We start from the raw sequence: 26,787 nt of genomic DNA on the forward strand, positions 1-26,787 counted from the left end.
AATCGGGTTGTCCCACATGAGGCTTACTGTCTTAATCCCCTTATTACAGATGAGGGAACTGAGGCCCCTGAGAATAATAATAATGTTGGTATTTAAGTGCTTACTATGTTTAGAGCACTATTCTAAGCACTGAGGTAGATGCAGGGGAATCAGGTTGTCCCACATGAGACTCACAGTCTTAATCCCCATTTTACAGATAAGGGAACTGAGGCCCCCGAGAATAATAATAATAATAATGTTGGTATTTCTTAGGCGCTTACTATGTGCAGAGCACCGTTCTAAGCACTGGGGTAGATGCAGGGGAATCAGGTTGTCCCACATGAGACTCACAGTCTTAATCCCCATTTTACAGATGAGGGAACTGAGGCCCCCGAGAATAATAATAATAATAATGTTGGTATTTCTTAGGCGCTTACTATGTGCAGAGCACCGTTCTAAGCACTGGGGTAGATGCAGGGGAATCAGGTTGTCCCACATGAGACTCACAGTCTTAATCCCCATTTTACAGATGAGGGAACTGAGGCCCCCGAGAATAATAATAATAATAATGTTGGTATTTCTTAGGCGCTTACTATGTCCAGAGCACTGTTCTAAGCACTGGGGTAGATGCAGGAGAATCAGGTTGTCCCACATGAGACGCACAGTCTTCATCCCCATTTTACAGACGAGGGAACTGAGGCCCAGACAAGTCAAGTGACTCGCCCACCCTCACACCGCTGACAAGGGCGGCGATTCGAACCCCCGCCCTCTGACTCCCAAGCCCGGGCTCTCTCCCCTGAGCCACGCTGAGTGAAGTGACCTACCCAGCGGAGTGGGGATTCGAACCCACGACCCCCTGATTGCCAAGCCCGGGCTGTTACCCCTGAGGGCCGCTGTTTCTCTACGGGGGGGGGAGTCGCGCGCATGCGCGCCACGGAGCGCGCACGCCGAGGCGGGGCCGAGCCCGTGCGCGCGCCCGATCCCGGCCCCGCGGCGGCCTCGGGCCCTGGGAAGTGGAGGAGGAGGCGGCGGAGGCCGAGGTGAGGCCGGGAACTGGCCGGGAAGGCCGAGGTGAGGGGGATCGGGAAGGCCGAGGTGAGGGGGATCGGGAAGGCCGAGGGGGGGATCGGGAAGGCCGAGGGAGGATCGGGAAGGCCGAGGGAGGATCGGGAAGGCGTCGGGGGGTGGCGGGCTTCCCGCCGGGGCTCCCCGGGTCGGCAGGACCGGTCCTGGGGGGAGGCCTCGGGCCCGGAGCCGGGACGCTCCTCCCTGCTCCTGCTGCTGCCGCTGCCCCCGACCATCCGACCCGTCCTCCTCCTCCTCCTCCTCCTCCCCCTCCTCCTCCCCCTCCTCCTCCCCCTCCTCCTCCCCCTCCTCCTCCCCCTCCTCCTCCTCCGGGAGGCCTGCCCGCACTCAGCCCTCCCTCCCCCTCCGCCCCATCCCCCACCCCTTCCCCGCCCCACACCACCGGGGCCTACTTCTATATATCATTTATTCCCCTATTTTCTATATTCATAGAATATATTCTTTAGGTCTGTTCTATTCTGTAGGCCTATATTCGTTCCTTCAGTGGCATTTATGGAGCGCTTACTCTGCGCAGAGCGCCGTATCCCAGCTCGGCCACTTGTCAGCTGTGTGACTGTGGGCAAGTCACTTAACTTCCCTGGGCCTCAGTTCCCTCATCTGTAAAATGGGGATTATGACAGTGAGCCCCACGTGGGACAACCTGATTCCCTTGTGTCTATCCCAGCGCTTAGAACAGTGCTCTGCACATAGTAAGCGCTTAACACATACCAACATTATTATTATTATTATTACTGAGCACTGGGAATGGACAGTTCAGCAACAGATAGAGCCCGTCCCTGCCCCACAGCGGGCTCACAGGCTAAACGGGGGAGACGGACCACAAAGCAAAACAAGTATATTATTCCCCTATTTATTTTGTTAATGAGGTGTATATTCATTCCTTCAGTGGTATTTATTGAGCGCTTACTATGTGCAGAGCGCCGTACTAAGCGTTGGGAATGGACAATTCGGCAACAGAGCCCGTCCCTGCCCAACAGCGGGCTCACAGGCGAAACGGGGGAGACGGACCACAGTACACAACAAGTATATTATTTCTCTGTTTATTTTGTTAATGAGGTGTAGATTCATTCAGTGGTATTTATTGAGCGCTTACTATGCGCAGAGCGCCGTACTAAGCGTTGGGAACGGACAGTTCGGCAACAGAGACCGTCCCCGCCCCACGACGGGCTCACAGTCTAAACGGGGGAGACAGACCACAAAACAAGTATATTATTCTCCTATTTATTTTGTTAATGATGCGTATATTCATTGTTGAGTGCTTACTATGCTCAGAGCATTGTACTAAGCGCTAGGAATGGACAGTTCGGCAACAGAGACCGTCCCTGCCCAACGACAGGCTCACAGTCTAAACGGGGGAGAGGGACCACAGAACAAGAATATTATTTCTCTATTTTATTAATGATGTACATATTTATTCCTTCAGTGGTATTTATTGAGCGTTTACTATGCGCAGAGCACTGCACTAAGCGCTGGGAATGGACAATTCGGCAACAGAGATCGTCCCTGTCCAATGACGGGCTCACAGTCTAAACGGGGGAGACAGACCACAAAACAACACAAGTATATTATTTCTCTATTTATTTTGTTAATGATGTGTCTATATCGATGATTCTATTTATCTTGATGATATTGATGCCACACTACTAGTTTTGTTTTGTTTTTTTGTTGTCCGTCTCCCCCTTCTAGACGGTGAGCCCGTGGTTGGGCAGGGATTGTCCCTATCTGTTTCCGGATTGTCTATTCCAAGTGCTTAGTACAGTGCTCTGCACATCGTAAGCGCTCCATAAATACGATTGAATGAATGAATGAATGAAAATTCCACTGATGGAACAGGGTTGGAAAACCTAGCTGCACACAGATACCGTTCTTTCCTCCTGAATTCAAGCCCATTCATGGAGCCAAGAACAGTTTCAACGTTCTCCTTTCTGAGCCAGAAGATTGGCTTGCGAGGGGGTCACTGATCCCAAGTTAAGCGCTTGCTATGTGCAAAGCACAAGAGAAGTGTGGGGGGAAGAAACAGCCCCCTTCTTCAAGGCCCCTTCCTGTTGAGGTCAAGGGGGAAAGGAAAATAATGATAGTAACGATGATGGCATTCGTTATAGCCCTTACTACGTGCCACACACACTTCGAAGCACTGGGGTAGGTGCAGGGTCATCAGGTTGTCCCACGTGGGGCTCCCGTCTTAGTCCCCCTTTTACAGGTGAGGGAACTGAGGCATAGAGAAGTGACTTGGCCAAAGACACAGCGGACAAGTGGCGCAGCTGGGATTAGAATCCAGGTCCTCTGACCCAAGCCCTGGCTCTTACCGCTAGTCATGCTCCATTTAATAATAATAATAATAATAATAATAATGATGGCATTTGTTAAATGCTTACTATGTGCGAAGCACTGTTCTCAGCGCTTGGGGGGTTACAAGGTGATCAGGTTGTCCCCCGTGGGGCTCACAGTCTTAATCCCCATTTTACAGATGAGGTCACTGAGGCACAGGGAAGTGAAGTGACTTTCCCAGAGTCACACAGCTGACAAGCGGCGAAGCCAGAATTAGAATCCATGACCTCTGACTCCTAAGCCTGTGCTCTTTCCACTGAGCCACACTGCTTCTCTGTGGGGTGGGGAGGAGGAGCAGAGGGAAAGGGAGGGCTGAGTCTGGGAAGACCTCTTGGAGGAGGTGAGCTCTCAGGAGGGCTTTGAAGGGGGAAGAGAGTTTGGCGGAGGTGAGGAGGGAGGGCATTCCAGGACAGCGGGAGGACATGGGCCAGGGGTCGATGGCGGGACAGGCGCGATTGAGGACCCGGTATTTGTTAAGCGCTTACTATGTGCCAGGCACTATACTAAGTGGTGGGGTAGATACAAGATAATGAGATTAGACCCAATCCCTCTCCTACATAGGCCTCAAAGTCTTAATCCTCATTTTACAGATGAGGAAACTGAGGCACCGTGAAGTTATGTTACTTGCCCAAGACATACAGCAGAGAAATGGTAGAGCCGGGATTAACATCCAGGACTCCAAGGCCCGTTGTTTATCCATTGGGCCAAGCTGGTGTCCAGGGAGGACAAATTGGAAACAAGATATTCATCCTGCCTCATAACACGCTCTAGACTGTAAGCTTGTTGTGGGCAGGGAATGTGTTTATTGTATCGTCCTCTCCCAGGCACATAGTAAGTGCTCAATAAATGTGACTGATTGATCGATAGTCTGAAATGATGGAGTTTTTGCAGCTTCCCAATAGGAGAGGGCCCCAGCAGGCAGGCCAAGAAGAAAAGTTGTGGTCCAAGAGCAAAACTCTCAGTCAGCTCAGGACTCCGAGAAGCAAGTCTGAAAACGGTTCCAGGCAGCAGAGACGTTTTCCCACCTGCAGTGTGAAATGTATTTCCGTTGCGCACGGGGCCTTTCGGCCACGCACACACGGTTAGGAGCTCACCATTCTTTTGTGTCACTTCACAGCTGTCCTCCCCTTGCAGAGATTGCACTGCTGACAGGGAAATCCCGCCCAGGCGTGCACACACCATGCACGGTCCCTGATTGTGACCAACACCCTCAACAGTGATGCCTTGTTGCACTAATGTTTTGCCCCATAGTGTCCTAATCTTCATCTAACCGTTGCTCAAGAAGAGCGACCTCTCTCTCGATGACCTCTCTCTCCGGCCTGGCTGCTGCAGTGGCCTTCTGGCAGTCCAGTGCTCTATCGCGTTGTGGTAAATGGTCCTGCACTGGACCCCTAAATCATTTGATTCAGTTGTATTTATTGAGCGCTTATATTGAATTTATGCTGCCCTCCTTGCTTGCGTGTGCTCCCTTTCAGGTCTCCTTAGGGCAGCTGCGTGGGTATCCTGTTATTGCACTTTGGCCTCACATGACTTTCCTGGTGAAACTGTCACTGAGAACTTTGCCTCCATGCTGGACGCTGATGGGGTCCTAGGACCTCGTTGTTGGTTAGTCGTAGCCTGGTGGATAGAGCAAGGACTTGGGAGTCAGAAGGACCTGGGTTCTAATCCTGGCTCTGCCACTTGTCTGCTGTATGACCTTAGGCAAGTCATTTCTTTTCTCTGTGCCCCAGTTCCCTCATCTGTAAAATGGGGATTGAAACTGTGAGCCCAGGGTGGTACAGGGACTGTGTCTAACCCAATTACTTTGTATTTACCCCAGTGCTTCGTACAGTGCCTGGCACGTAGTGCTTAACCAATATCGCTGTTATTATTATTATTAATATTATCAGTCTCGTGGTGCCATTTGATGTTGGGTCTAGTTTGTGAATGAAGCTGGTGACGTTGTTGAAGAAGGCCCCAGTTTTTGTCTTCTATAGTAGGTCCAGGCCTCTCGGCCCTAGGGATTTGGGGAGCAGGTTAATTGGAGGCGGACTTTAGTATGTCATGCGACTAAAAGTATTCTTCAGGCAAATGAAGGTATTACCTTATCAGTACCCTGTGGGTTGGTTTGGGAATAAACATCGCCAGGATGCCAAGGTTGCTCTGCGAGTTTCTGATTTGGCTAGGAATTTCCTCCAGAGATTCAGTGCTGTACCTGTGGAGACTAACCTGCCTAGCTTCAGGGCAATTTTGATTCTGTTTCCCCGGGCCCTATCCAAACCCCTTGAAAGGGACTTGTTGCTGCGCTTGGAGTCCTCCCTGTAAAATAAGTAGCTGCTGTTGAACCATCTGTGACTGGATTCTGACTCAAAGTTACAGGAGGAGAGATTGGTGAGAGTAGGGAGAGAGAATAGTGGAAACAGCAGTGAGTTCAGAGAGGAAAGACCTATGCAAGAGATCTCGTGAAGGAAGGTAAGCCGGGATTTAACCATCACTCGGACATGAGAGGAGAGGGATAGTGTCAGGAGAAGATTACCGACAGCGGGATCCTGGGATGCAGTCGGTTCACCGGCAGAGAGGCAATGCTCCCATGCAGCAGAACTTTGCCGAGCGGGAGGTGGGAGGAGAATGGAGGAGAGAAGGATGCCGAAGCCACCGTGAACCGAAAGGAGGCCGATGCCTGCAGGGGGAACAGAATGAGTTATTTAAAGCAGAGTGACCCAGAGTAACCCCAAAGCTCTAGAGATTCGGTGGACTGAGATCAGGGTTACTCCAGCCACGTTGGGGGTAAGATGGAAGCCAAACCAAGAGTTCAGTTTTATCTGTGTTGATTTTTAGGTGCCTCCAAGACATCGTGGTGGAGTTACGTGGCTGACCCGAGAGAGGAGAATTGAGAACAGGAGAAAGAAATTGGGAAGCCATCCGCATAAATACAGTCATCCAAACCATGAAAGTGACTGCGATCCCGAAGGGAGCAAATGTTGAGTGAGAAGAGAAGGGCGGTGAAGATATCTCACGTTTCGGGGGTGAGTGATGGAGAAGGGGTGGTCAGGGAGGTAGGAGACAAACGAGGAAAGAACTGTGCCTTGGAGACCAAGGCGAGAAAGGATCAGAGAAGAGAAAGGTGGTCATCCGTGTCATGGAAAGCAGAAATTAGGCAAGCCGAGGATGGTTTTTTTGCCAAGTCCCCCGGTGTTTTCACGGCTGTTCTAACAGTTGGTCCGCAAGGTCTAACCGCGTGTCTCTGTGTAGTGACCTCGTGGAGGGCGAACGATGGATTCTCTGGATCACATGCTGACGGACCCCCTGGAGCTGGGTCCCTGTGGAGATGGCCACGGTACCCGGATTATGGAAGACTGCATGTTGGGAGGCACCAGAGTTAGCTTGCCAGAAGACCTGCTAGAGGATGTGAGTAGCCCTGCCCAAGCCCTTGGGTTCACAACTCCCTAGAAGCGGTTTCCTGAGTCTTAAGGAAAAGACGTCAGGTTAGCGGCAGAGCTGGATACGAGACCTTGATCTCTTGCCATTCCTCGCTCCACCAGGTCCCACTCCCTCCTACATACATTTACTGCCTCTTATGAGACTTTGTCCTACAGTCCACCTGGGAGCTGTGAGGATGGAGAATGGCAGGATTTGAGGGAGGCTCCTCAGCGCACCCGTTTTCCCGGCTTTGACTGTCTCACCTGCTCTTGTCTCCCCTCAGCCCGAGATCTTCTTTGACGTCGTCAGCCTTTCGACCTGGCAGGAGGTGCTGAGCGACTCGCAGCGGGAACACCTGAAGCAGTTCCTGCCTCGCTTCCCCGAAGGCAGCGCCGAGCAGCACGACCGGCTCGTCCCAGCCCTGTTCAGTGGGGAGAACTTCCGTTTCGGAAATCCCCTGCACATTGCCCAGAAGCTTTTTCGAGGTCAGTGGGTGTGGGACGAGGGGCACTGGCAGTATGGCTAGATGTGAGTAATGCTCAGAGGGGAACTACCCGGTGCCCATTTTGTTGATGATAATGATTATGGTATGTATTAAGCGCTAAGTGCCAGGCACTCTACGAAGCACTGGGGTGAATATAGGCAAATCGGGATGAATACAGCCCCTGGCCTACTTGGGGCTCACAGTCTCGCTCCTCATTTTGAGGATGAAGTAACTGAGGCACAGTGAAGTGACTTGCCGAAGGTCACGCAGCAAAGTGGCGGAACTGGGATTAGAACCCAGGTCCTTTTGACTCCCAGGCCCAGACTGTATCCACTAGGCCACGCTGCTTTCTCTCTTCCCTTCCAAACCCTCCTAAAAAGTCACTTCAGAGAGGTATTCTCAGACCAGTGCCCTCTAGTTCTATGTCATGGCCCGCTTTGGCTTTTTTTCATTTGTCACTACTCTTTTGCCTAATATTTATTTGGCAATTTGTATCCCCCAGACTCCCTTGTTGAGATTATAAAGTCCTTGGTGGTTGAGACCCCTTTTTTGTTCTACTGTATGTTTATGACAAGCAGCATGGCACAGTGATAGAGCACCGGCCTGGGAGTCAGAAGGTCATGGGTTCCAGTCTCAGCTCTGCCACTTGCCTGCTGTGTGATCTTGTGCAAGTCACTTCACTTTTCTGTGCCTTAATTCCCTCATCTGTAAAATGGGGATTGAGATTATGAGCCCTATGTGGGACAGGGACTGTGTCCAAGCCAATTTGCTCGTATCCACCCCAGCGCTTAGTACAGTGCCTGGCACATGGTAAGCACTTAACAAGTACCATAATTATTATTATTTACAAGGGTCCAGCACAGTGTTCTGCACATAGGCATTGGATAAATGTTAAAGATGATTCTGCTAGCTCCTCCGTCGACATGTATCACTCCAAATTGCTTACCGCATTGCCCGTACCTTGGAGGGCGCCACAGCTGATTGAAGCCACTGCACTGTTGGGATTTCAGAAAGAGGGGATGGCAGCCAAATAGGTGCAGAGACAGATCATTAGTGCTGATAATGAACATTTCTCTAGAACTCATTTCAGGCTGTTGGCTGCTGAGGTGAAAGTGAAGCACAGCTGTCCTTTCTTTTCCCTGCCAGTTGTAGTCGGTGACTCTTTGTTGTTGTAGATATGCTACTGATTGAGCACCCACGGCGGGCAGTGCACTGTATTAAGTGCTTGGGAAAGTTCAGAAGATGCCCGAGACAACTTCTGTGCCCACTTCCACTCTAACATGGAAGAAAGACGTAAAAATATTTGCAAATCGAGTCATTAGACTAAGTCATTGAATGATTAAAATTAGGCATCTACATACAGGATGTCTTCGTACACAAGAAGTGACGTGGCCTGGTGGATAGAGCGTGACCCTGGGACGGGACCTGGGTTCTGATCCCGGCTCTGCCACTTGCTTGCTGTGACCCTGTCACTTCATTTCTCTTTGCCTCAGTTACCTCATCTGTAACATGCAGATTAAGCCCTCCTCCCTCCGATTTAGACTGTGAGCCCCATGTGGGACAGGCGCAGTGTCTGACCTGCTTATCTTGTACATACTCCGATGCCAAATGGAATACTTGTCCCGCAGTAAGCACTTAACAAGTACTACCGGAAAAAAAAATGTGCCACTGAAGAAAGTGATAAATAGGTATGCAAGGGGCTGCTGGATTGATGATACTCTGGATGTTGGGAGTTATTCAGGGAGTTGTGAGGTGTTGCAAAACAGGAGCAGAACCCCTTTTGAAATATGTTACCTGTCATTGGGCTTTTAATGTTTAAGGTGAATGCTCAACCTTGCCCTCTGTGCGCTCACTATCTGTCTGTCTGTCTCACTCATTGTTTTTCAGATGGACACTTTAACCCGGAAGTGGTAAAGTACCGGCAGCTGTGCTACAAGTCTCAATACAAGCGCTACCTGAACGCTCAGCAGCAGTACTTTCACCGACTGCTGAAGCAAATTCTTGCCTCGCGTAGCGTGAGTGTTTTGAGATGCCAGGGGAAGGGAAGAAGAAAAACCTGGGAAGAAGCAAAAGAGACGGTTTTTGTTTAGCGTGAGCAATGGGGAAGCCACTTTGGTGATAGTCCCAGTTTTTAAAACCCTCCCTTCAGTAATTTGAAGCCTTAGAAAGCTATGGTGCATAGGTGATGTGAAGAGGCTTCCTGAATTATTTGGACTCCTTTAGGGTCCTTGAAGCATTTGTTGAGAACAGTTTTCAGCCCCACAGAATGAAAAGGGCCCATTTACGATTCAGCCTCCATATAGAAGAACTTAAAATTTCCCTTTTGGTGACTCTTATCTGTGTCCATTGCCGAAATGGTATTGAGTCTTTAGGCGTTGGCCTTTGTGTTGGGTGGAACTCAGTGGCTAAGGTTTGCAGTGGGCTAGGAGGGCTGGCATCGATCCTGACAGGATTAATGGAGGTTGGTATGGCCCCTGCAGGTAAGAAGTGCCCACTGATCTCACTCTTTCCCTCTCTCGATCCTTCCAGGATCTCTTGGAGATGGCTCGGAGGAGCGGCCCAGCCCTGCCTCCGAGACGGAAGCGGCCCTCCCTGTCCTGCACTCCCGAGGAGCGGGAGCGACGTACCCAGCAGCGTTATCTCAAAGTCCTGCGGGAAGTGAAAGAGGAGTGTGGAGACAGCACCTTGTCCTCAGATGAAGAGGGTGAGTATCCTGGAGAGCCGGCCGGGGTGGCCTGGCATCACTGCTCTCCGGAGCCAGACATTGCCCCATTTCCCCCAAGCCAAGAAGGCCTCTAAAGATTCCTTTGCGTGGGGGATGGAGAGCGGGACTTCTGGCCCATCGTCTGAAGGTCCCTGTGGAAACTTCTCAGCCGAGGAGTGTGGAGTGTGTTTTCCTCTTGATGTCTGGGTATGACCTGGTGTGCCCAGGGCCTTCTTCTGCATGCCCTATTGTGCCACTTGGGAGAACTACGTTCTTCCTTTCGGGAAGAGTAGTAGCGACACCTGGCCTGCCTTGATGCGAACCCATCACTTTCAGTTGAATTGAAGATTGTCTTTGGGGATGAGCTGTTTAAATGGCCTCGGCGTGATCCAGTTTATCTGGGGAAGGGTCAAAAGGGAATGGTGGCACTCACTCTGACCTCCCTGTTTCTGTCTTATCCGCCAATCAGTGGTATTTGTTGAGCGCTTCCTGTGTGCAGAGCACTGAACTAAGCCCTTGGGAGAGTACAGTACAACAGAGTCGGTAGCCATGTTCCCTGCCCACAAGGAGCTTACGGTCTAGAAGGACTTAGCCCCATGGCGCCCAACTGGCCATTTACCCAGTGTCCCCTGTGGGTCCATGGCCACTTTGGATTTCCAAGAACAATTTCCTTTTGAAGATCTCAGCTCGTGGCCTCCCAGCTCTCCGGCTCGCTCCCCCAGCCCCGCGGTCCCCCTGAGGGTGGTGCCCACGTTGTCGACGTTGGACATGAAAACAGCAGGTGAGCACGGAACTGGGTGGAGGAGCCGCGGGGGTTCGGGGGAAAAAGGCAAGAAAGCCTATGTGAGAAGGACGTTCGAGTTTATTTGAAGTCAGGGAGCAAGCTAGGATTTGGAACCTGAGTGAAATAGCAAATGATTCCTTATGGCTTTCCAGGGGGACAGATCCCATTCTTAGGAGCAGACTGAGCCCCCGGGACCCGCATGCAAGATGTGTTTCAGGAATGCCAGAATGTTGAATTTTGGCAGTTGATGGGATTCAGGCACAGGAATCAGTAGTGTGTTTTGTGAAGCTTATGCAGACGATATTTGTTTCATTCTGACTTAGATAAGATAGAGCTGGGGGACAATGACCTGAAGATAATGCTGAAGAAGCACCATGAGAAGCGGAAACACCAACCAGTGAGTGTCCGTGGGCATGGAGGGCTGGGTGCCATGCAGTTGAATGGGCCAGAAGCCTTAGATCCAGACCGATTCTGTTGTCCCTTTCTATTCCTCCCTTTCCTCTACAAGGCTTCCTTGCAGAACGATAAGGACCTATCTACTGTCTCTGGCATCATCACCACCAGAAATGACAGTTCCAATGTAGAATCACTTTGGCTGAGCCCTGGGCCCTTGGAGAGCCGATTATGACAATTGTATTTACATCTGTGTTGGGTGTGAGGGACACTGAAACCCTCAGCCAGTCCTTGCCTTTTTGTCCCTGACCTCAGTTACTGAGCCTCTGCACCTCTCATTTAGGATCACCCCGACCTTTTAACAGGGGACCTGACGCTGAATGACATCATGAACCGAGTCAATGCTGGGAGGAAGGGCTCCCTAGCAGGTAAGTGACTTGTTCCTTTTGTTGATATTGCCATATTTTTTTTAATGGTGTATGTGAAATGCTTACTTCGTGCCAGTGACTGCAGTAACCCCTGGGATAGATACAAGCTAATAGGGTTGGACACTATCCCTTTCCCCCATAGGGCTCCCAGTCTTCATCCCCATTTTGCAGATGAGGTAACTGAGGCTGCAGAGAAGTGAAGTGACTTGCCCAAGGTCACACAGCAGACAAGTGACAGAGCCAGGATTAGAACCCAGGTCCTTCTATTTCCCGGCCCATGCTCTATCCACTAGGCCATACTACTTCTGTCATTGCAGTATAACTTCTTGTGTGGGTGCCTAAATTCCTAATCTGTGAGGTAGAGAAAAAAATCTATACATTCTTCATTGAGATCTCCCTCTCCTTGTTTCTCCGTCCACCTAAATGGGTAAAATATTACCAAGTATTTAATTGGTTTTTCAAAAGTTCAGTAAAGTCAATCTATCAGTATCCTTTACGACCCACCGTGTGCCCAGAATCAGAGAGGACAGAGCTGTAATTGTAGATTTGTCCTCCCAGTCTGTCGAAGGCCTGGCTGGAAACGTCTCAACTAAGGCACTGAAGGAAGATTAAAACCCAGCCTGGAGACCTGCCTTTTCACTTGCTCACTGTCCTTTCCCTTCCAGCTCTGTTTGACTTGGCCATCCTCAAGAAGAAGGTGAAAGAGAAGGAAGAGAAGAAGAAGAAGAAGCTGAAAGTGATCAAGTCAGAAGTGGAGGATCTGGCTGAGCCTCTGAGCAACGCTGATGGGATCCCATCCTTGTCTCAGGCCCCATCCCCTCTACCAATACCTGCCATCAAGGAAGAGTAAGTGAGAGACTGTTGGCCCCTCAGGCCGGCGGTGGGGAGGGAGAGAAAGGTAATGGGAGGGGTATCCTTTACAGAGGATTAATTTCTGCAGTGCTCAATTCTCACTTTTAAATGCAGTTGTGTGGCCTCTAGATAGTAAGGTCATTATAGGCAGGGAAGATGTCCCCTAATTCTGTTTTACTCTCTCAAGTGCTTATCTGCATATAGTAAGTGCTCAATTAGTAGCATTGATTGATAAATCTTGGTTCTGAGAGAATACTGTGTTGAAAAACCACTGTCTTAAGCGCCCTTCCTGAGCTCTGATGGACTGCTTTCTGGGCCACTGATGGTGGCGGCATGCAGGGATGGGGCCTCTGGGATTCACAGTCTGAAAGTGATATCTGTCTCTCCCTCATTGATTGGTAAGCTCCTCGAGGACAGGGAATGTGTATCTTGCTAATGTTTTTGTTTTTCAAGCACTTAACGAAGTGCCTCGCACCTTAGTGGCACTTGGTCATTGATGGATTGGTGAGATCCAGCCTTTTCAGTTGTTAAATCCATCTTCTCTCACAGACCCCTGGAAGATCTCAAGCCCTGCCTTGGAATCAATGAAATTTCTTCCAGTTTTTTCTGCCTCCTCTTGGAGATTCTGCTCCTGGAGGGACAAGCTAGTCTCCCCATGGTAAGAGAGTAGGAGAAAGCCAACTTAAAAATAGGAAATTTGGGGTCCGGGGAGGAGGCATTCTGGCGGAGAGGCCTCGCCTGAAGCTGGAGAAGCGGCACTGTCTGCCTTCGGGGCATAGAGTTGTATCCCTGCTTGGGTTTGCGGCCACCTCCCCGGGCAAATTTCCAAGCCAGCGGGTCTCCCCACCCTCTCCCATCCTCCCGAGACCCAAGTTCCCCATAGAATCTGTTGGGGTGGGGGCCTGATGCCCTGCTGGGCACTCTGTTTTTCAGCTGGAGGAGCGCATCCTGGATTGGCAGTCGTCTCCCGCCAGCACCCTCAACAGCTGGTTCTCCTCAGCATCCAACTGGGCAGAGCTGGTGTTACCTGCCCTGCAGTACCTCACTGGAGACAGCCGAGGTGAGGCGCTGGCTCTAGCCAGCTGTGGCAGCGGGCGTTCTCTCATCTCACCAAGTCTTTGGGGGCTGCCGGTGCTTCCCACTGCCATCGTGACCCGCTTGGTGGGGTTCAGAGGCGCTTTCCCGCAAACCGGAAGTAGAGGTGGCTTACTTTGCAGCTTAGTCCAAGTCCAGTCTGTAGGTCAGCAGGCTATAGAGAGTCAGGACATAGTGAATGCAACCAGCTCATGTGATCCGTGTCTTTGCAGCCATCCCTTCCAGCTTCTCTCCATTTGTCGAGTTCAAGGAGAAAACCCAGCAGTGGAAGTTGCTCGGTGAGTACTCCAGGGGATCGGGCGTCTCCCATGTCCTTCTCAGTGCTCTTCCCCCTCTGGTCACTGAAGGCAACCAAGAAGTCAGCAACAGCCACTCCTCATGGGGTTGATGTCCTGCCGAGGGTCTCCCGTTGAAGAGCCTGCTGGAAGCCCACAAAGAGCAGACTCTTGGAGAAGTGGATCTTTCCTTGGGGCAGACGTTGTGAGCTGTGGTCTGGTGGAGAGCGCCTCAGAATTTGGTTTCGTTGGCCTGTCTTGGTACTCTGGTGCCTGGAATTGGGAGTCAGGAGACGAAGTTCCTGAGCCCAGCTCTGCCACTGGCCTGCCGGGTGATCCCTGGCGAGTCACCGCACCTCTCTGGGCTTTGGGGTCCTCATCTGTAAAATGGGGAGAAAATACTCAATCACCTGTCCTCTTATATTGTGAGCCCCATGTGGGACGGGGACTCGGTCAAATCTGATTCTTTTGTATTTACCCCGGCCCTTAGCCCAGTGCCCGACACCTAGAACCAGCTTAATAAATGCCATAACCAACTCATCCGTTTTTTCACAGGCTCATCCCACGACAATGAGAAGGAGTTAACCGCGCTCTTCCAGCTGTGGTTGGAGACTAAAGATCAGACCTTTTGCAAGGTAAGGTTTCCCGGAAGTCCTCCCTGGGCCCCGTGGAGGTCCAGTGGCTCCGTGAAACCGCAAATCCCAATGTCTCATGCTGTCTTTCCGCATCCTCCCACAGGAAAACGAAGACAGCTTGGACGCCACGACACCAGTTCCCCGGGTGTAAGTGCCGGGGTGAGGGTTGGTCCCTGCAGGGCGAGCTTAGTGCAGTGGGGCTCCGGGTGGTTGGGAGACTTGAAAATATGCAGTCCTTTCCATTCCTTGTCCCGGGGGGAGAAGCTAAGCTTAGGCTGACGGCCTTTTAGGCTTATCACTGGCCTCTGGCCTCCGTGGCCTATCCTGGAGAGCTGTCAGCAGCGGTTCTTTCCAAGGTGTCGTGGGGACGGACCCCGAAGCAGTTTTCATCTGAGGTTCTCGAAGCCTGGCATTCACTGGACCGGGCAGCCTGGGTGGCTGCGTGCCAGCTCTAGGGACGGACAGAGCGGGCGAGGCCTGGGGCCGTCAGGTTTAAGGAGCTGCCGAGGTGATGTTGAGCATCTACCCTCCACAGAACCACTTTTCCAGGCGGGCCGTGAGAGAGGCTGCTGAAGCGCAGCCCGCCCTGCTGCCCCGGTGATCCGCTCTTTAAGCCCGGACCGAGCCCAGCCCGGGTTGGACCCCAGCACCAGTAGCCCCCAGGCTCCATTTGGAAACGGAGAGAGTCGAGAAGTGGGAGGATCTAATGGGGGCAGCAGATAGTCACGCCCTTCAATCTTTCCTCCATCCCACCATCTCCATCAGGGCTGCAAAACTCAGGTTTGCCTGGGTCCACTGGACTGAGCCGGCCCTGAGCTGAGGAAGCCTAGGTGACGAGAAAGATGCCAGGCTCCACTGGCATGTTTTCCCAGTGGTGATGGCTAAGCGGGTCTCTTGCCCTCTCACCCCCTTTCCTGCTCTCTCAATTCACCGTGGGATTCCCATGGAGCAAGAAGGCCTAGGGGAAAATGGCAGTAACGGCGAGCCCTCGGTTAAAGTTGGCAGTTTCTCCCTGGCCCTGGACAGGGGTGGCAGGCTAAGGAAAAGTTCCAGGTTGCCAGGGCTCAACGCTGATGCCAGTTATGTGTTTCAGAAGGACTGACTACGTGGTCCGGCCAAGCACAGGGGAAGAGAAACGAGTGTTCCAGGAGCAGGTGAGGTACCTTGGAAGGGAGGGTGGTTTGGGGGCTGAGATGGATTGGGGTGGCAGGGGAGGGGAAGAAACCTCAGAGCCAGCTGAACTTTGGCCCAACTTCTCCATTTTTAGTTTTTAGTGGGAGGAAAGCCAGCTTGGGAGGAAAGCCAGCCTCAGCTCCAGCGAACTGGCCGGCACTGGGATATGGGGGAAGTGTGGAAAAGATTCACCATTTTTTAACAGCAGCATCTCTTCCCGACTCCAGTTTCCATAGAGGACAGGATGGGTTCGTCGGCTCAAACCTGGGGGTCAGCACGGGCCATCCGGGGGTCTCCTCCTGACCAACTCTCCGTCGGTTGGCAGTGGAGAGAGGTGGACCCAAGTCCATCGATTATTATAAAGTCCCCTCAGGCATGATCTTCTTTTGTCATTCCCCCCCAGCTCAGAAAGGTGTTTCACCCAGAACGGGTGCTCGGGGAATACGGTCGATTCATTCATTCAACCGTATTTATTGAGCGCTTATTATGTGCAAAGCAACGTACTAAGCGCCTACTTCGGACCTGTTCTTGTCTGGGACAGGAGCGCTTCCGTTACAGCCAACCTCACAAGGCCTTCACCTTCCGCCTGCACGGCTTCGAGTCCGTGGTGGGGCCCGTCAAGGGCGTGTTCGACAAGGAGACTTCCCTCAACAAAGCGCGGGAGCACTCCCTGCTGCGATCTGACCGGCCGGCGTACGTCACCATCCTGTCTCTGGGTAAGGCCCCCCAGGCTTACTTTAGGGGAACGGTTCCGAGAGCGACGCCACTGCCGCCATCGTGCTGTCGGCTTGGGCCGGAGAACGTCTCCCGTGGCCACCAGGTGGTGCCTCGGTCCCGGTCTCAGCACCGGGCACGTACACGGTGTGGAAGAGGTACGGGGTGAGTTTTCTTGAGCCCCAGGAGTGGCCTGGACTGGAGCTTTAGCCTAAGGGGACTGCCCGTAGAGATCTTGCTTTAACCCTTAAGGAGAGGAGTCTGACTCGCCTTAAGTAGGACACCTCCCTTTGGTGTGGAGAGAATTCTCCCTTAGTACCAAGAGGGCAAGAGGATGGCAGGCTGCCCTATGATGAGGAACACGGGGGTGCGGTGGGGAGATGAGGCATTCCGGTGCCGTTTTCTCCTCCCCCGGAAGGAGGGGAGAAGGGCTGAGGTCTAGGCCGCCTCAACCGTGTCCTCTTCAACTCCCAGTAAGGGACGCCGCGGCCCGGCTTCCCAACGGAGAGGGCACCCGGGCCGAGATCTGCGAGCTGCTCAAGGACTCCCAGTTCCTCGCCCCAGATGTCACAAGTACCCAGGTGAGCTGGTGGCTTCAGCCCAGCGGCCCCTCCCCCGGAGGAAGAAGCTGGGATCGGCATGCCTCCCCGGCCCCGAGCTGGCTGCCGTGCCCTCTGCCGTCTCTGCCAACTTAGGCCTCGGTGCCCGGTTGATGTCGGAGGGCAGCGGCCGTCCCAGAGCCCTCCGCGTCTGGGGATCTGCGGCTCGGAATCGGGGAGCGCCTCTTCACCGAGCCCCCCTCCCGGTCCCCAGGTGAACACAGTGGTGAGCGGCGCTCTGGATCGGCTGCACTATGAGAAAGATCCGTGTGTCAAGTACGACATCGGGCGCAAGCTGTGGATCTACTTGCACCGGAACAGGAGCGAGGAAGAGTTTGGTACGGGGGCGCCTTTGGGCGGAGCGCGTTGGTCTACAGGAATGTGGATGGGGGGCTTGGGCCGGACTGTCCGTTTCCCTTCCGCTCCCTCCGGAGAGGCGTTCAGAGAGGGTGGGAGGAGGTAGAAGGTGGTATTCTTCCTCCCAACTCGTCTGCTGTGCAGACACAGCCGTGTGGGCTCTGCTTAAATATGTCTCCTCATGGCTCGGCCGGGGCTTATCACGCATTCTTGTCCACAGAGCGGATTCACCAGGCCCAGGCAGTTGCAGCCAAAGCTCGGAAAGCTCTTCAGCAAAAACCCAAGCCTCCAGCCAAGTTGGTAAGCCACTCTGGGCGGGGAGTTTGAAAGAGTTAAAGAGTTAAATAAAGAGTTATTTATTGAACGCTTACTGTGTGCAGAGCACCGTACTGAGCTCTTGGGAGAGCAGGGAACGTATCTTCTGACCCCGTATCTTCAGAGCTTACGGTCTAGAGGGAGTCCTTCTCCTTCCCGCCAAACGTGTACCTCTGTTCCCATTTGTCAACTCATTCCAGAAGTCCAGCAGCAAGGAGAGCTCAGTGAAAGTCCTCAGCAGCGGCACCTCAGAGCAGAGCCAGCTGAGCCTCAGCGACTCCAGCATGCCACCCACCCCGGTCACCCCCGTGACCCCCACCACCCCGGCCCTGCCAGCTACTCCCATCTCTCCTCCGCCGGTGGCGGGAATCAGCAAGAGCACATCCAGCGTCGGCCCCGAACCGGCTAAACCTAGCCCAAGGTGAGTTCGCCCCTTCTTCCCTTTCTCAAGCGCTTGGGTCAGTGACTACCACCGGCAGATCAGTGAATACGGCTGGCTGGTCGGTGAATACCGCTGGCAGATCGGTGAATGCCACCGCCTGCTCGATTTCTTCCTTCCTCCAGCCACACCCTCTAAACTCTGTCTTCCCTGTCCCTGTAGCGTCCTCCTGGTGTCCTCCCCGACCGTGCCTCAGCTGGGAACGTTGCTCTCCTCGACGACTCCCACCAGCCAGGCTCCCCCGACCTCTCAGTCTACTGCCCGGGTGGTGAGCCACTCCGGTCCGTCCGGGCTCCCCCAGGTTCGGGTGGTGACCCAGTCCAGCCTGCCCAGCGTCTCCCAGCAACCCACGGGGGCAGCGCAGCCATTGCCCCAGATGCCGGTGGGGCCGCAGATCCGGGTGCCGGCCACCGCCACGCAAACCAAAGCGGTCCCTCAGGTGAGCAGGGAAACCGTCCGCCCATCCGTGTGTCCGCTGGCGACTGTCCAGCAGTGACGGGCAGTCAGCTGTTCAGTCGGTCGTTTATTCTGACGGCTTGTTTTTTGACTGTGTTTCTGTGGTACTTGTAAACATTCATTCAGTCATATTTATCGAGCACTTACTGTGTGTAAAGCACTGTACTAAGCGCTTACTATCTGCCAGGCACTGTACTGGACGCTGGGGTAGATGCAAGGTAATCGGGTTGGACACAGTCCCCATCCCACATGGGGCTCACAGCCTCAATTCCCCGTTTTATAGATGAGGAACTTAGGCACCGAGAAATGAAACGGCTTGCCCAGGGTCACGCAGCAGGGAAGTGGTGGAACCGGGATTAGAAGCCGGGACCTTCTGAATCCCAGGTCCGTGCTCTTTCCACTAGGCCGTGCTGCTTCTGTCCTGGTTTTATTTTAATGTCGGTGTTCAGTATGTGAGCGTCAGGTCCTTGTGTGCAGGTAGCGAGTCAAGTGCTTCTGTTCCATGATCCCCGAGTTCTAAATTCAGTGTGCCGCCCGTGGTGCCCTGCGAATTCCTGAGGCGCGATGCCGAGCGCTGGGGAGATGGAATCCAACCAGTCACGGAAGAGTCTTCCTTTTCCTCCTCCCACCGGGAGCGTTTGCTGGGCAGGGAAACGTCTTGGCCCCTTTAAGGAGCTCCTGGAGTTTGAAGCTTGTTGCTTTGTCACCTTCCCCATCTTCTCTAGTAGTAGGATCTCTGAAGGGTTTGGAAAACGCAGAGCCCTCTTCTGTGATCTTATCTTCCTCTGGGTGACTCTTAGGCCAGCTGGCCTGCTGGGAGTTGCTTCGCATAAGGAACGCCCCCCCATCCCCACCCTCCCTGACCCCGAAAGTGAAAAGTGAAGAGGTTGGTCTTATCCTGCCCAGAAGCAAAGCTCTGGTCTAGGCTGGAACACAGGGTCCTCACGTGGCAGGTGGTTGCCGAGCCATTTGGCCCCGTGCCCTCACTCCGGAAGGGAGCCTGTGCAGTTGGCGGCATCGAAGATGGCGGCGGCTGGAGATGACAGCCTGGGTGTGCTGGGAGGATCGGCTCCGGGCGGCTCCCCTGGGGAGGGTGCCCGGCCCGGAGCCGAGGAGTTCTCTGTGGGGGTCTCTGGATGCTGAACGTCCGGTCCCGTGGCAGGCGGTGATGGCGACGGTTCCGGGGAAGACCCAGACCTCCACGGCCCAGGTGCTGCAGCGGCCGGGGACGGGCCAGGCGGGCCTCACGGTGACGAGCCTCCCCGCCGCCACGGCCGCCTCCACCGGCAAGCCAGCCGCCGGTTCCCCGGGCAGCTCGGCCCCGACTTCCTCCGCCGCCACCGTCATCCAGAACGTCACCGGACAGAACATCATCAAGCAGGTGGTCGGAGGACCCTGCCGGGGGTCGGGGGGAGTGGGCCGCCCCGCGTGGGAGCCCAGGGCCACGGGATCGGGGGGCAGCAGGGGAGCAGCACAAGGAAGCAGACCTGGGCCGAGTGTATTTCCGGCACATCTGCAGTGGCATCGAGATGCTGCGTCACGGGGCCGGAGTTTAATTTGGGGTGTTCTCACAATCAAATATCACGTGACACCAAGCGAGCCATTTCCTCTCTCTGGGCTTCACCGTCCCCAGTTTGGACTGCCCCGAACGGCCTTCTGGTCAGACCGTGCGGACGATCTAGGTGACATCTCTGTGCTAGGCTCAGAGGAAAGCTGCAAGTCAGGTGGCACGAGGCCAGGGTGAAGAAGAGTTCGGCGGGACGGCGACCGGACCGCCGGCCGAGGGGGCTTGGGCCGGGAGAGGAGAGAAAGAGCTAGACTGGCTTAGCCCCTTCCTGACTACTGCCGCTCCTCTCCCCAGCCTGCAGATGCGGGGAGAGGGGAGAAAGAAAAGACACGAGACACGTTCTGATCCCCAATCTCCATTTGAACTGTGTTCACGGAGGGGTGAGAGGCTCGGGCAGGAGCAGGTTGGGCACCTCGGCTGCGCCCTTTGTCTCCGATCCTCTGTCGGCCGCTCTACCTCAATGCCTCACTTTTCTCCTGCAGGTGGCCATCACCGGGCAGCTGGGGGTGAAGCCCCAGGCCGGCAGTGGCATCCCGCTCACGGCCACTAACTTCCGCATCCAGGGCAAAGATGTGCTGCGCCTGCCACCCTCCTCCATCACCACCGACGCCAAGGGCCAGACGGTGTTGCGCATCACCCCGGACATGATGGCCACCTTGGCCAAATCCCAGGTCACTACGGTCAAACTGACCCAGGACCTCTTTGGGGCCCGAAGCGGCACAACGGGCAAAGGGATCTCTGCCACCCTCCACGTTACCTCCAACCCGGTTCACGCTGCCGACGCCCCGGCCAAGGCCGTCTCCGCCGGCGCCCCGGCATCCAGCCCGGCGGGCACCACGGTGGTCAAAGTGACCCCTGACCTCAAAGCCGCCGAAACCTCAGGTTCAGCTTTCCGCTTGATGCCCGCCCTCGGCGTCAGCGTGGCAGACCAGAAAGGCAAAGCCGCCGTAGCCTCTAGCGAGGCCAAACCAGCCGCCACCATCCGCATAGTGCAGGGGCTGGGAGTCATGCCCCCCAAGGCAGGCCAGACCATCACCGTCGCCACCCACGCCAAGCAAGGGGTGGCGGCCGGCGGGGCGGGGGCGGTCCACACCTCGGCGGTGTCCCTGCCCAGCATGAGCGCGGCCGTGTCCAAAGCCGTGGCGGTGGCCTCAGGGGCCGCGGGTACGCCCATCAGCATCGGGACCGGAGCGACCGCCGTCCGCCAAGTGCCCGTCAGCACCACGGTCGTGTCCACCTCCCAGGCAGTAAGTCCGCAGTGTTGCTGTCGGGCCCCAGCCTCCTTCATTCCTCCCTGACATCCCTCTATCCTTCTCTGTCCCTGTCAGCGTGGGAGTCTTCCGACTTAGCCGTCCTCTCCTGTAAGAGTTGACACACTGGCCCCCCGACTCCCCCCATCTGACCTAGACCGATTTACGTCTAGCTTCATCAGCTCACGGGCTGGGCTTCCTTCTCCTGGCTGATGGGTGGGCGCATGCATGTGTGCACGTCCGCATATGTACGTACACAGCATGGATTCTGGGCGAACAGCAGAGTCGGGCTAGCCTTCTGTGCCTGCCCAACCTCTTCCGACTTTGTGAGACGGAAAGTGCCCGCTTCTCCTTTTTATGGTCGCGGTGCCGGCTGGGACACTTGGGCCCAGGTTTCCTTCTTTGGGAACGGAAGAATGGCGCGCCAGCCCCCAGAACAGATCATTCGTGACTTTGGACTGATCGGCGGCCTCCCCTTGGCTCGGGGCTCAGCTGCCGCCCGGCGGGAAGACGGAAAAGCTCGGGGAGGGAACGATCGAGGGCCCTGGGGAATCCTCTCCTAGACTCGGTCGCATTACGTCTTTGCCTCCGTCGGGGGAGTTCTCGGCCTCCTGACTCGTTAGCTCCTCCTCACACCCCATCCCTTGAAATGTTTTCTGTCCAGGGAAAGCTGCCCGCCCGGATTACGGTGCCGCTGTCCGTCATCAGCCAGCCCATGAAGGGCAAGAGCGTCGTCACGGCCCCTCTCATCAAAGGCAACCTCGGAGCCAAGTGAGTTCCTTGGTGGCTGGGCTGGGTCAAGGGGGTGGGGGCGAGTTCTGGGGGTCCCGGATCTCTCTGGCCTTGCTGTCTGGAGGAGAGCGAGGAAGGGAAGGAGAGGAAGGCTCAGGGCTATCCCTGACTCCTTGCCATTCTCTTTCTGAAGCATCAGCGGATTGGGCCGCAACATCATCCTCACCACCATGCCGGCGGGCACCAAGCTGATTGCCGGGAACAAACCCGTCAGCTTCCTCACTGCCCAGCAGCTGCAGCAGCTCCAGCAGCAAGGCCAGGCCACCCAGGTAAGGGCCCGGGCCGCCGGGCCAGCGGCCCTATTGCCTCCCTTCTTCCACCTGTCCCCTAAAACCATCTGACCCATTCTCCCTGCCAACAGGTGCGCATCCAGACGGTCCCAGCCTCCCACCTGCAACAGGGAACGGGTTCCGGGGCCTCCAAGGCCGTCTCCACCGTCGTCGTCACCACCGCCCCGTCCCCCAAGCAGGCGTCGGACCAGCAGTGAGCCCACCGGTGGGGAGAAAAACAGATGACTTTCCAACAGCTGCTCCCAGCTGGTCCTCCCCACTCCAAGGGGACGGGAGCCAGGTCACACCCACCGGGCCCTGCGGCTCCAGGAGGGACAGGCCAGTGGTGGGAGGTGGGGATGGGGAGAGCAGTCAACCGGGTTCCGCAGCCTCGCGGACCAGGAAAAGATGCAGAGATGGCACCCGACTCACTCCGGTGTTCCCGGGGCAGCTCCCGACTAGCCTAGAGACGGAGTCTGGTAGAATGGGACACGGCCCGAGTCCCACTGAACAAGCCAAAGTTTCCCCTCCAGCCGTCGGTGTGGACTGAGTTTGCATAGGATGGGACCCCCAGGAGAGGCCTCTGGGAGCCAAGCCTCATCCTGTGCGGGGCGGTGGCCGGCAGCGGCGGTCTCTAGCCTTCAGTTACGTTCCACCGGTCCTGTCTACGATCGGCCGGCTGGAGACGAGCTCTAGGCTCCGGATGACGTCGTGTGTCCAGATGGAGAATTTTATATAACTTATTGTTTTTTATTATTATTATTATTAATAATAAATAAATCGTATTGCACTTCTGCCTCTACCAGAAACTTGGGCTTGCACCCCTAAACAGTGCATCCTCTTCAGCCCCAAGTTGGGGCATTAGTCGGTCCTTTGGCAGTAAACCCGGTTGGGGCCGCCAGCCGCGCCGAGATAAGGGGGAGGAACCAAGCAAATTCCAAGCAACTAGGAGATGAGGAAAGTTGGGATTTTTGGAAGGAAAATAAACTCATTGTGGACATCGGAGCAAGCTCCAAGGAATCAGGAGTTGAGGAAGTTTGGATTTTCTGGAAGGAGAATAAAGCTCATCTGGACAGGGATAAGCTCGTGTTGTACTCTCCCAAGTGCTTAGTTCAGTGCTCTGCACACAGTAAACAATAAATGCAAATGATTGATTGATTGAAACGGTACTTGAAATGGCCTAGTTGTAGGTGGGGCCCCGGAGGGAGTGGAACACACCGGTACTAACTCCCTACTCTTTTTCTGCAGACTTTGCTCCTTTTTAATCACAGGCCATCTAGACTCATTCAAGAGCCAGCCCGCAGGGTTGCTTTTACAACTCCCTGCTGAGGCCCAAGCATTGTTCATTTCAAAGGTACAGTCCCTCTCTTCCTCTCCCTTCTCCTCTCCCTCCTGTCCTGGGCTCAGCCTGGCCCTGGCGGGGCGGGCAGAAGACTGCCTCTGAGCCCCTGCCCAAGGTCTGGTGCTCCACCGTGCAGGATCGACCCCACTGATCAGTTACCATTTGGGTTTTGTCCGCTGGTTCGCATTTCTCTCATCCACAAGTAAGGGGTCGGGAAATGCTCTGACTGCTTTTTTCAAAAATGTAATATATAATTAAATGCCCTGCCTGTTGACATTATTTGCCTCATTGTTGGAATGAGACGAAGCCGAATTTCTTGGGATGTTGCCGAAGCAGAAGGGACTGGGTAGGGGTACTCGGTGCTTCCTGCACAGCCGGACATCCAAAATGGACAGGGAGGAATTCAGAGAGGGCAAATGGGTGGAGCTGCCAAGCTGCGGGAGGCAAAGCCAGGCTGGGGGAAGGTGGTTGGGGGTGGGGGTGGTTCTGTAGAGCTGATTCAGAGGGTTGGGTGCTGGCTGGATGGAATAGGGTTGAGCTGGTCAATCAGAGGTGTTTATTGAGCTCTTACTGTGTGCAGAACACTGAACTAAACTCTTGGGAGAGTATAACAGAAGACATTCTCTGGTGAACCGAGCCTTTAGGCACAGGAGAAAGAATGGAGCCGAGGCCCAAGTGGCTGCAGCCAGATACAGGGATTGGGCAAAAGTAGCACTGCAGTTTTCTGGAGACAGATATCATGGGGAGAAACAGAGGTGGGGCTTGCCAGTGGCAGGTGGTTATATACAGCCAGCTCGTTTAAAACAAACACCTCGAATTTGCTTAACAAATGACTCCGTAGCTAGAGAGACCTGGCCTCCCCTTTCAGCCGCGTTCCAGATTTTCCCCTGCCGCCTCATTGCCTCTGAGTCTCCGGGTCGTTGGCTGCTGGCAGGAGGTAGTGGGCAGAGGTTGGGCATGTGAGGGGTGGGAGTGGCAGAGAAGAAGCCCCAAACATATTGCATCTCTTTCCAGGACCCTGGAAAATGCAGCGTTTCAGTTGTCCCGGGCATTTCCCGACAACGTGGGGCCTCTCTTTGGAAGCAACAGGGCCAGCCTGACTATGGAGTGGATCTCAGGGAATTACTCCAGCAGAGCGAAATCCCCCTAGGCCTACCCCAGTCTCGGTGCACACCTCTGGGGTGGCCCTAGGGGCATATAAACTCTGGAGTTGCAGCCTGATGGCATTTAGAGGCCCCTGATGTCAGTGCCCACCTTGAGGGCACTGGTAGGGAGGGATCAAGGAAGACTGGAATGGTTCAGAACCTTGGTGGGAATGGAGAGAGGAGTGAAAGCAGTTAGTGTAACTAACTTTGACTCTAGGGAAGGGAAACCATGAGAGGAAGCATGGCTTAGTAGAAAGAGCAGGGGTCTGGGAGTCAGAATCCTAGCTCTGACAGTTGCCTGCTGTGTGACCTTGGGCAAGTCACTTCTTTTTGCCTGTTTTCTCGACTGTAAAATGAGGTTAAATACCCGTTCTCCCTCCTACTTAGACTGTAAGCCCCAAATGGGACAGGAGCCATCTCTGATCTAATTAACTGGTACCTACCCCAGGACTTTGGACACTGTTTGGCAATTTTATGTATACACTTAACAAATACCGTAATAAAATATTTTGTTGCCACCTAGCTAAGAGGTGACCTCTGGATTAGCACCCTCCCGACCATTGGCATTGATTTACTTCCTTTGCCTTAAGAAACTTGCTCTTGGGAAGAAGCTAAGGAAAGAGATGAAGTAGTAAAAATGATATTAAAAGATAATAATTTCCCTGGGTGGTATTCTAGCAGTTAATCATCAGTTCCCAAGGGCTGTGGGTCTCTCCCTCCTTCTTTTCTTCCTCCTTCCTCCTAGTCCTGGCCCAGCCAAGAGGGCATATCGTGAGGTATCCCAGCCAGTGAAAGCCCAGACTGCCAAAACCAGCGTATTGGGCCGGGACCTGGCTGGGGCTTGTTCCTCAAGCAGACCGGCTCGGCTGGTTGTGCAACCTGGGAGCTGGCAGTGGTTTCTAAGAAAATGGACCTCTCAAATCAAAATCCAGTGGTTTCAGGGATTCCTGTCCTGGCCAGTGGTCCCTTGCAATCTGAAAGTGGTCTTGGATCCGGGCAAGATTTGATGAGCACTGACAGGGGCAGGAAAATTCCTCTGTGCAAACCTTTGCCCTGGGCATATTGGGTGAAGTGATACACCTGTGCAATTGTTTTGATTTTCTAGGGCTGAAAAGAGAAACTAAAAGATATGGGGGAAAGGAATTTAACTCAGACTGGAGACTATTGTTCAAAGAGTTAGGCCACTGGGATTTCTTCCTCATTCCCTCAGCCTACAAAGAAAAAGAAAACTCGCCTGAAAATAATCATTGCTAGACCAGGAGTGGCACCTTCCTCTGAGGTTGAAAAGGTGCTTATCTTGTTTCATTTGTTTGCTGGGATATTGGTTAAGCGCTTGTCATATGTCAGGCACTGTACTAAGTGGGGGGGGATTCATACAAGATAATCGAGTTAGACACAATCCATGTCCCTCGTGGGGCTCACAGTCTTAATTCCCATTTTATAGATGAAGGACCTGAGGCATAGAGAAATGAAATGCCTTGCCCAGTGTCACACAGCCAACAAGTAGCACAGCTGGAATTAGAAACCAGGTCCTTTGAGTCCCAGGTCCGTGCTCTATCCATTAGGCCATGCTGCTTCTCTTCTCTGTCTTGCTTCTCCTCATATCATCCCTGTGAATCGAGGATAATGTCGGGTCCGGGAGCTTGTGAGGCAGGGAGGATGGTGGTGGTATCAATAGTGATGGGAACGTCTTGGAGTGGACAGGGTTTAGATGGAAAGATGAGTTCAGTTTTGGTTATAAAAGCTTGAGGTGTCAGCAAGCACATTCAAGTAGAGAGCTGGGGACGCAGGTAGATACACCAGTTTCCTGCTCTTGCTCTTCCCTGTAGAGTTCTGGAGAGAAGCTTCTGGAGCCGTGTTCTTGAACTGCCCTACTTTCTGTCCTCCAAAGAAAGGGATCAGTGGAGCGTGGGCAGCCCTGCATGAT

At 54.1% G+C, this 26,787-nt stretch overlaps 1 protein-coding gene across 5 annotated transcripts; it reads left to right on the forward strand.

The window, feature by feature from the left end:
• The first annotated feature begins 967 nt into the window (after window positions 1-967).
• NFRKB (nuclear factor related to kappaB binding protein) lies at window positions 968-23,991 on the forward strand. Of its 5 annotated transcripts, none has more exons than XM_029075313.2 (27): window positions 968-1,050; window positions 6,211-6,398; window positions 6,625-6,780; window positions 7,076-7,277; window positions 9,164-9,291; window positions 9,806-9,980; window positions 10,660-10,761; window positions 11,088-11,161; window positions 11,501-11,585; window positions 12,251-12,431; window positions 12,987-13,095; window positions 13,371-13,497; window positions 13,745-13,810; window positions 14,363-14,442; window positions 14,546-14,589; window positions 15,536-15,596; window positions 16,157-16,331; window positions 16,804-16,910; window positions 17,143-17,266; window positions 17,506-17,585; window positions 17,801-18,021; window positions 18,202-18,478; window positions 19,658-19,876; window positions 20,545-21,309; window positions 21,977-22,083; window positions 22,238-22,373; window positions 22,466-23,991. In XM_029075313.2, the coding sequence occupies exons 3-27, from the start codon at window positions 6,646-6,648 to the stop codon at window positions 22,589-22,591; spliced, it is 3,906 nt and encodes a 1,301-aa protein (XP_028931146.1). In that variant the 5' UTR covers window positions 968-1,050; window positions 6,211-6,398; window positions 6,625-6,645; the 3' UTR covers window positions 22,592-23,991. The 5 variants fall into 5 exon arrangements, with proteins under 5 accessions (XP_028931146.1, XP_028931151.1, XP_028931148.1 ...); XM_029075318.2 differs by having other exon boundaries at window positions 15,539-15,596; XM_029075315.2 differs by having other exon boundaries at window positions 979-1,019.
• Window positions 23,992-26,787: the final 2,796 nt, after the last annotated feature.

The sequence above is a fragment of the Ornithorhynchus anatinus genome, chromosome 11 (genome assembly GCF_004115215.2).
Source record: "Ornithorhynchus anatinus isolate Pmale09 chromosome 11, mOrnAna1.pri.v4, whole genome shotgun sequence".
NCBI classification, from domain to species: Eukaryota; Metazoa; Chordata; class Mammalia; order Monotremata; family Ornithorhynchidae; genus Ornithorhynchus; species Ornithorhynchus anatinus.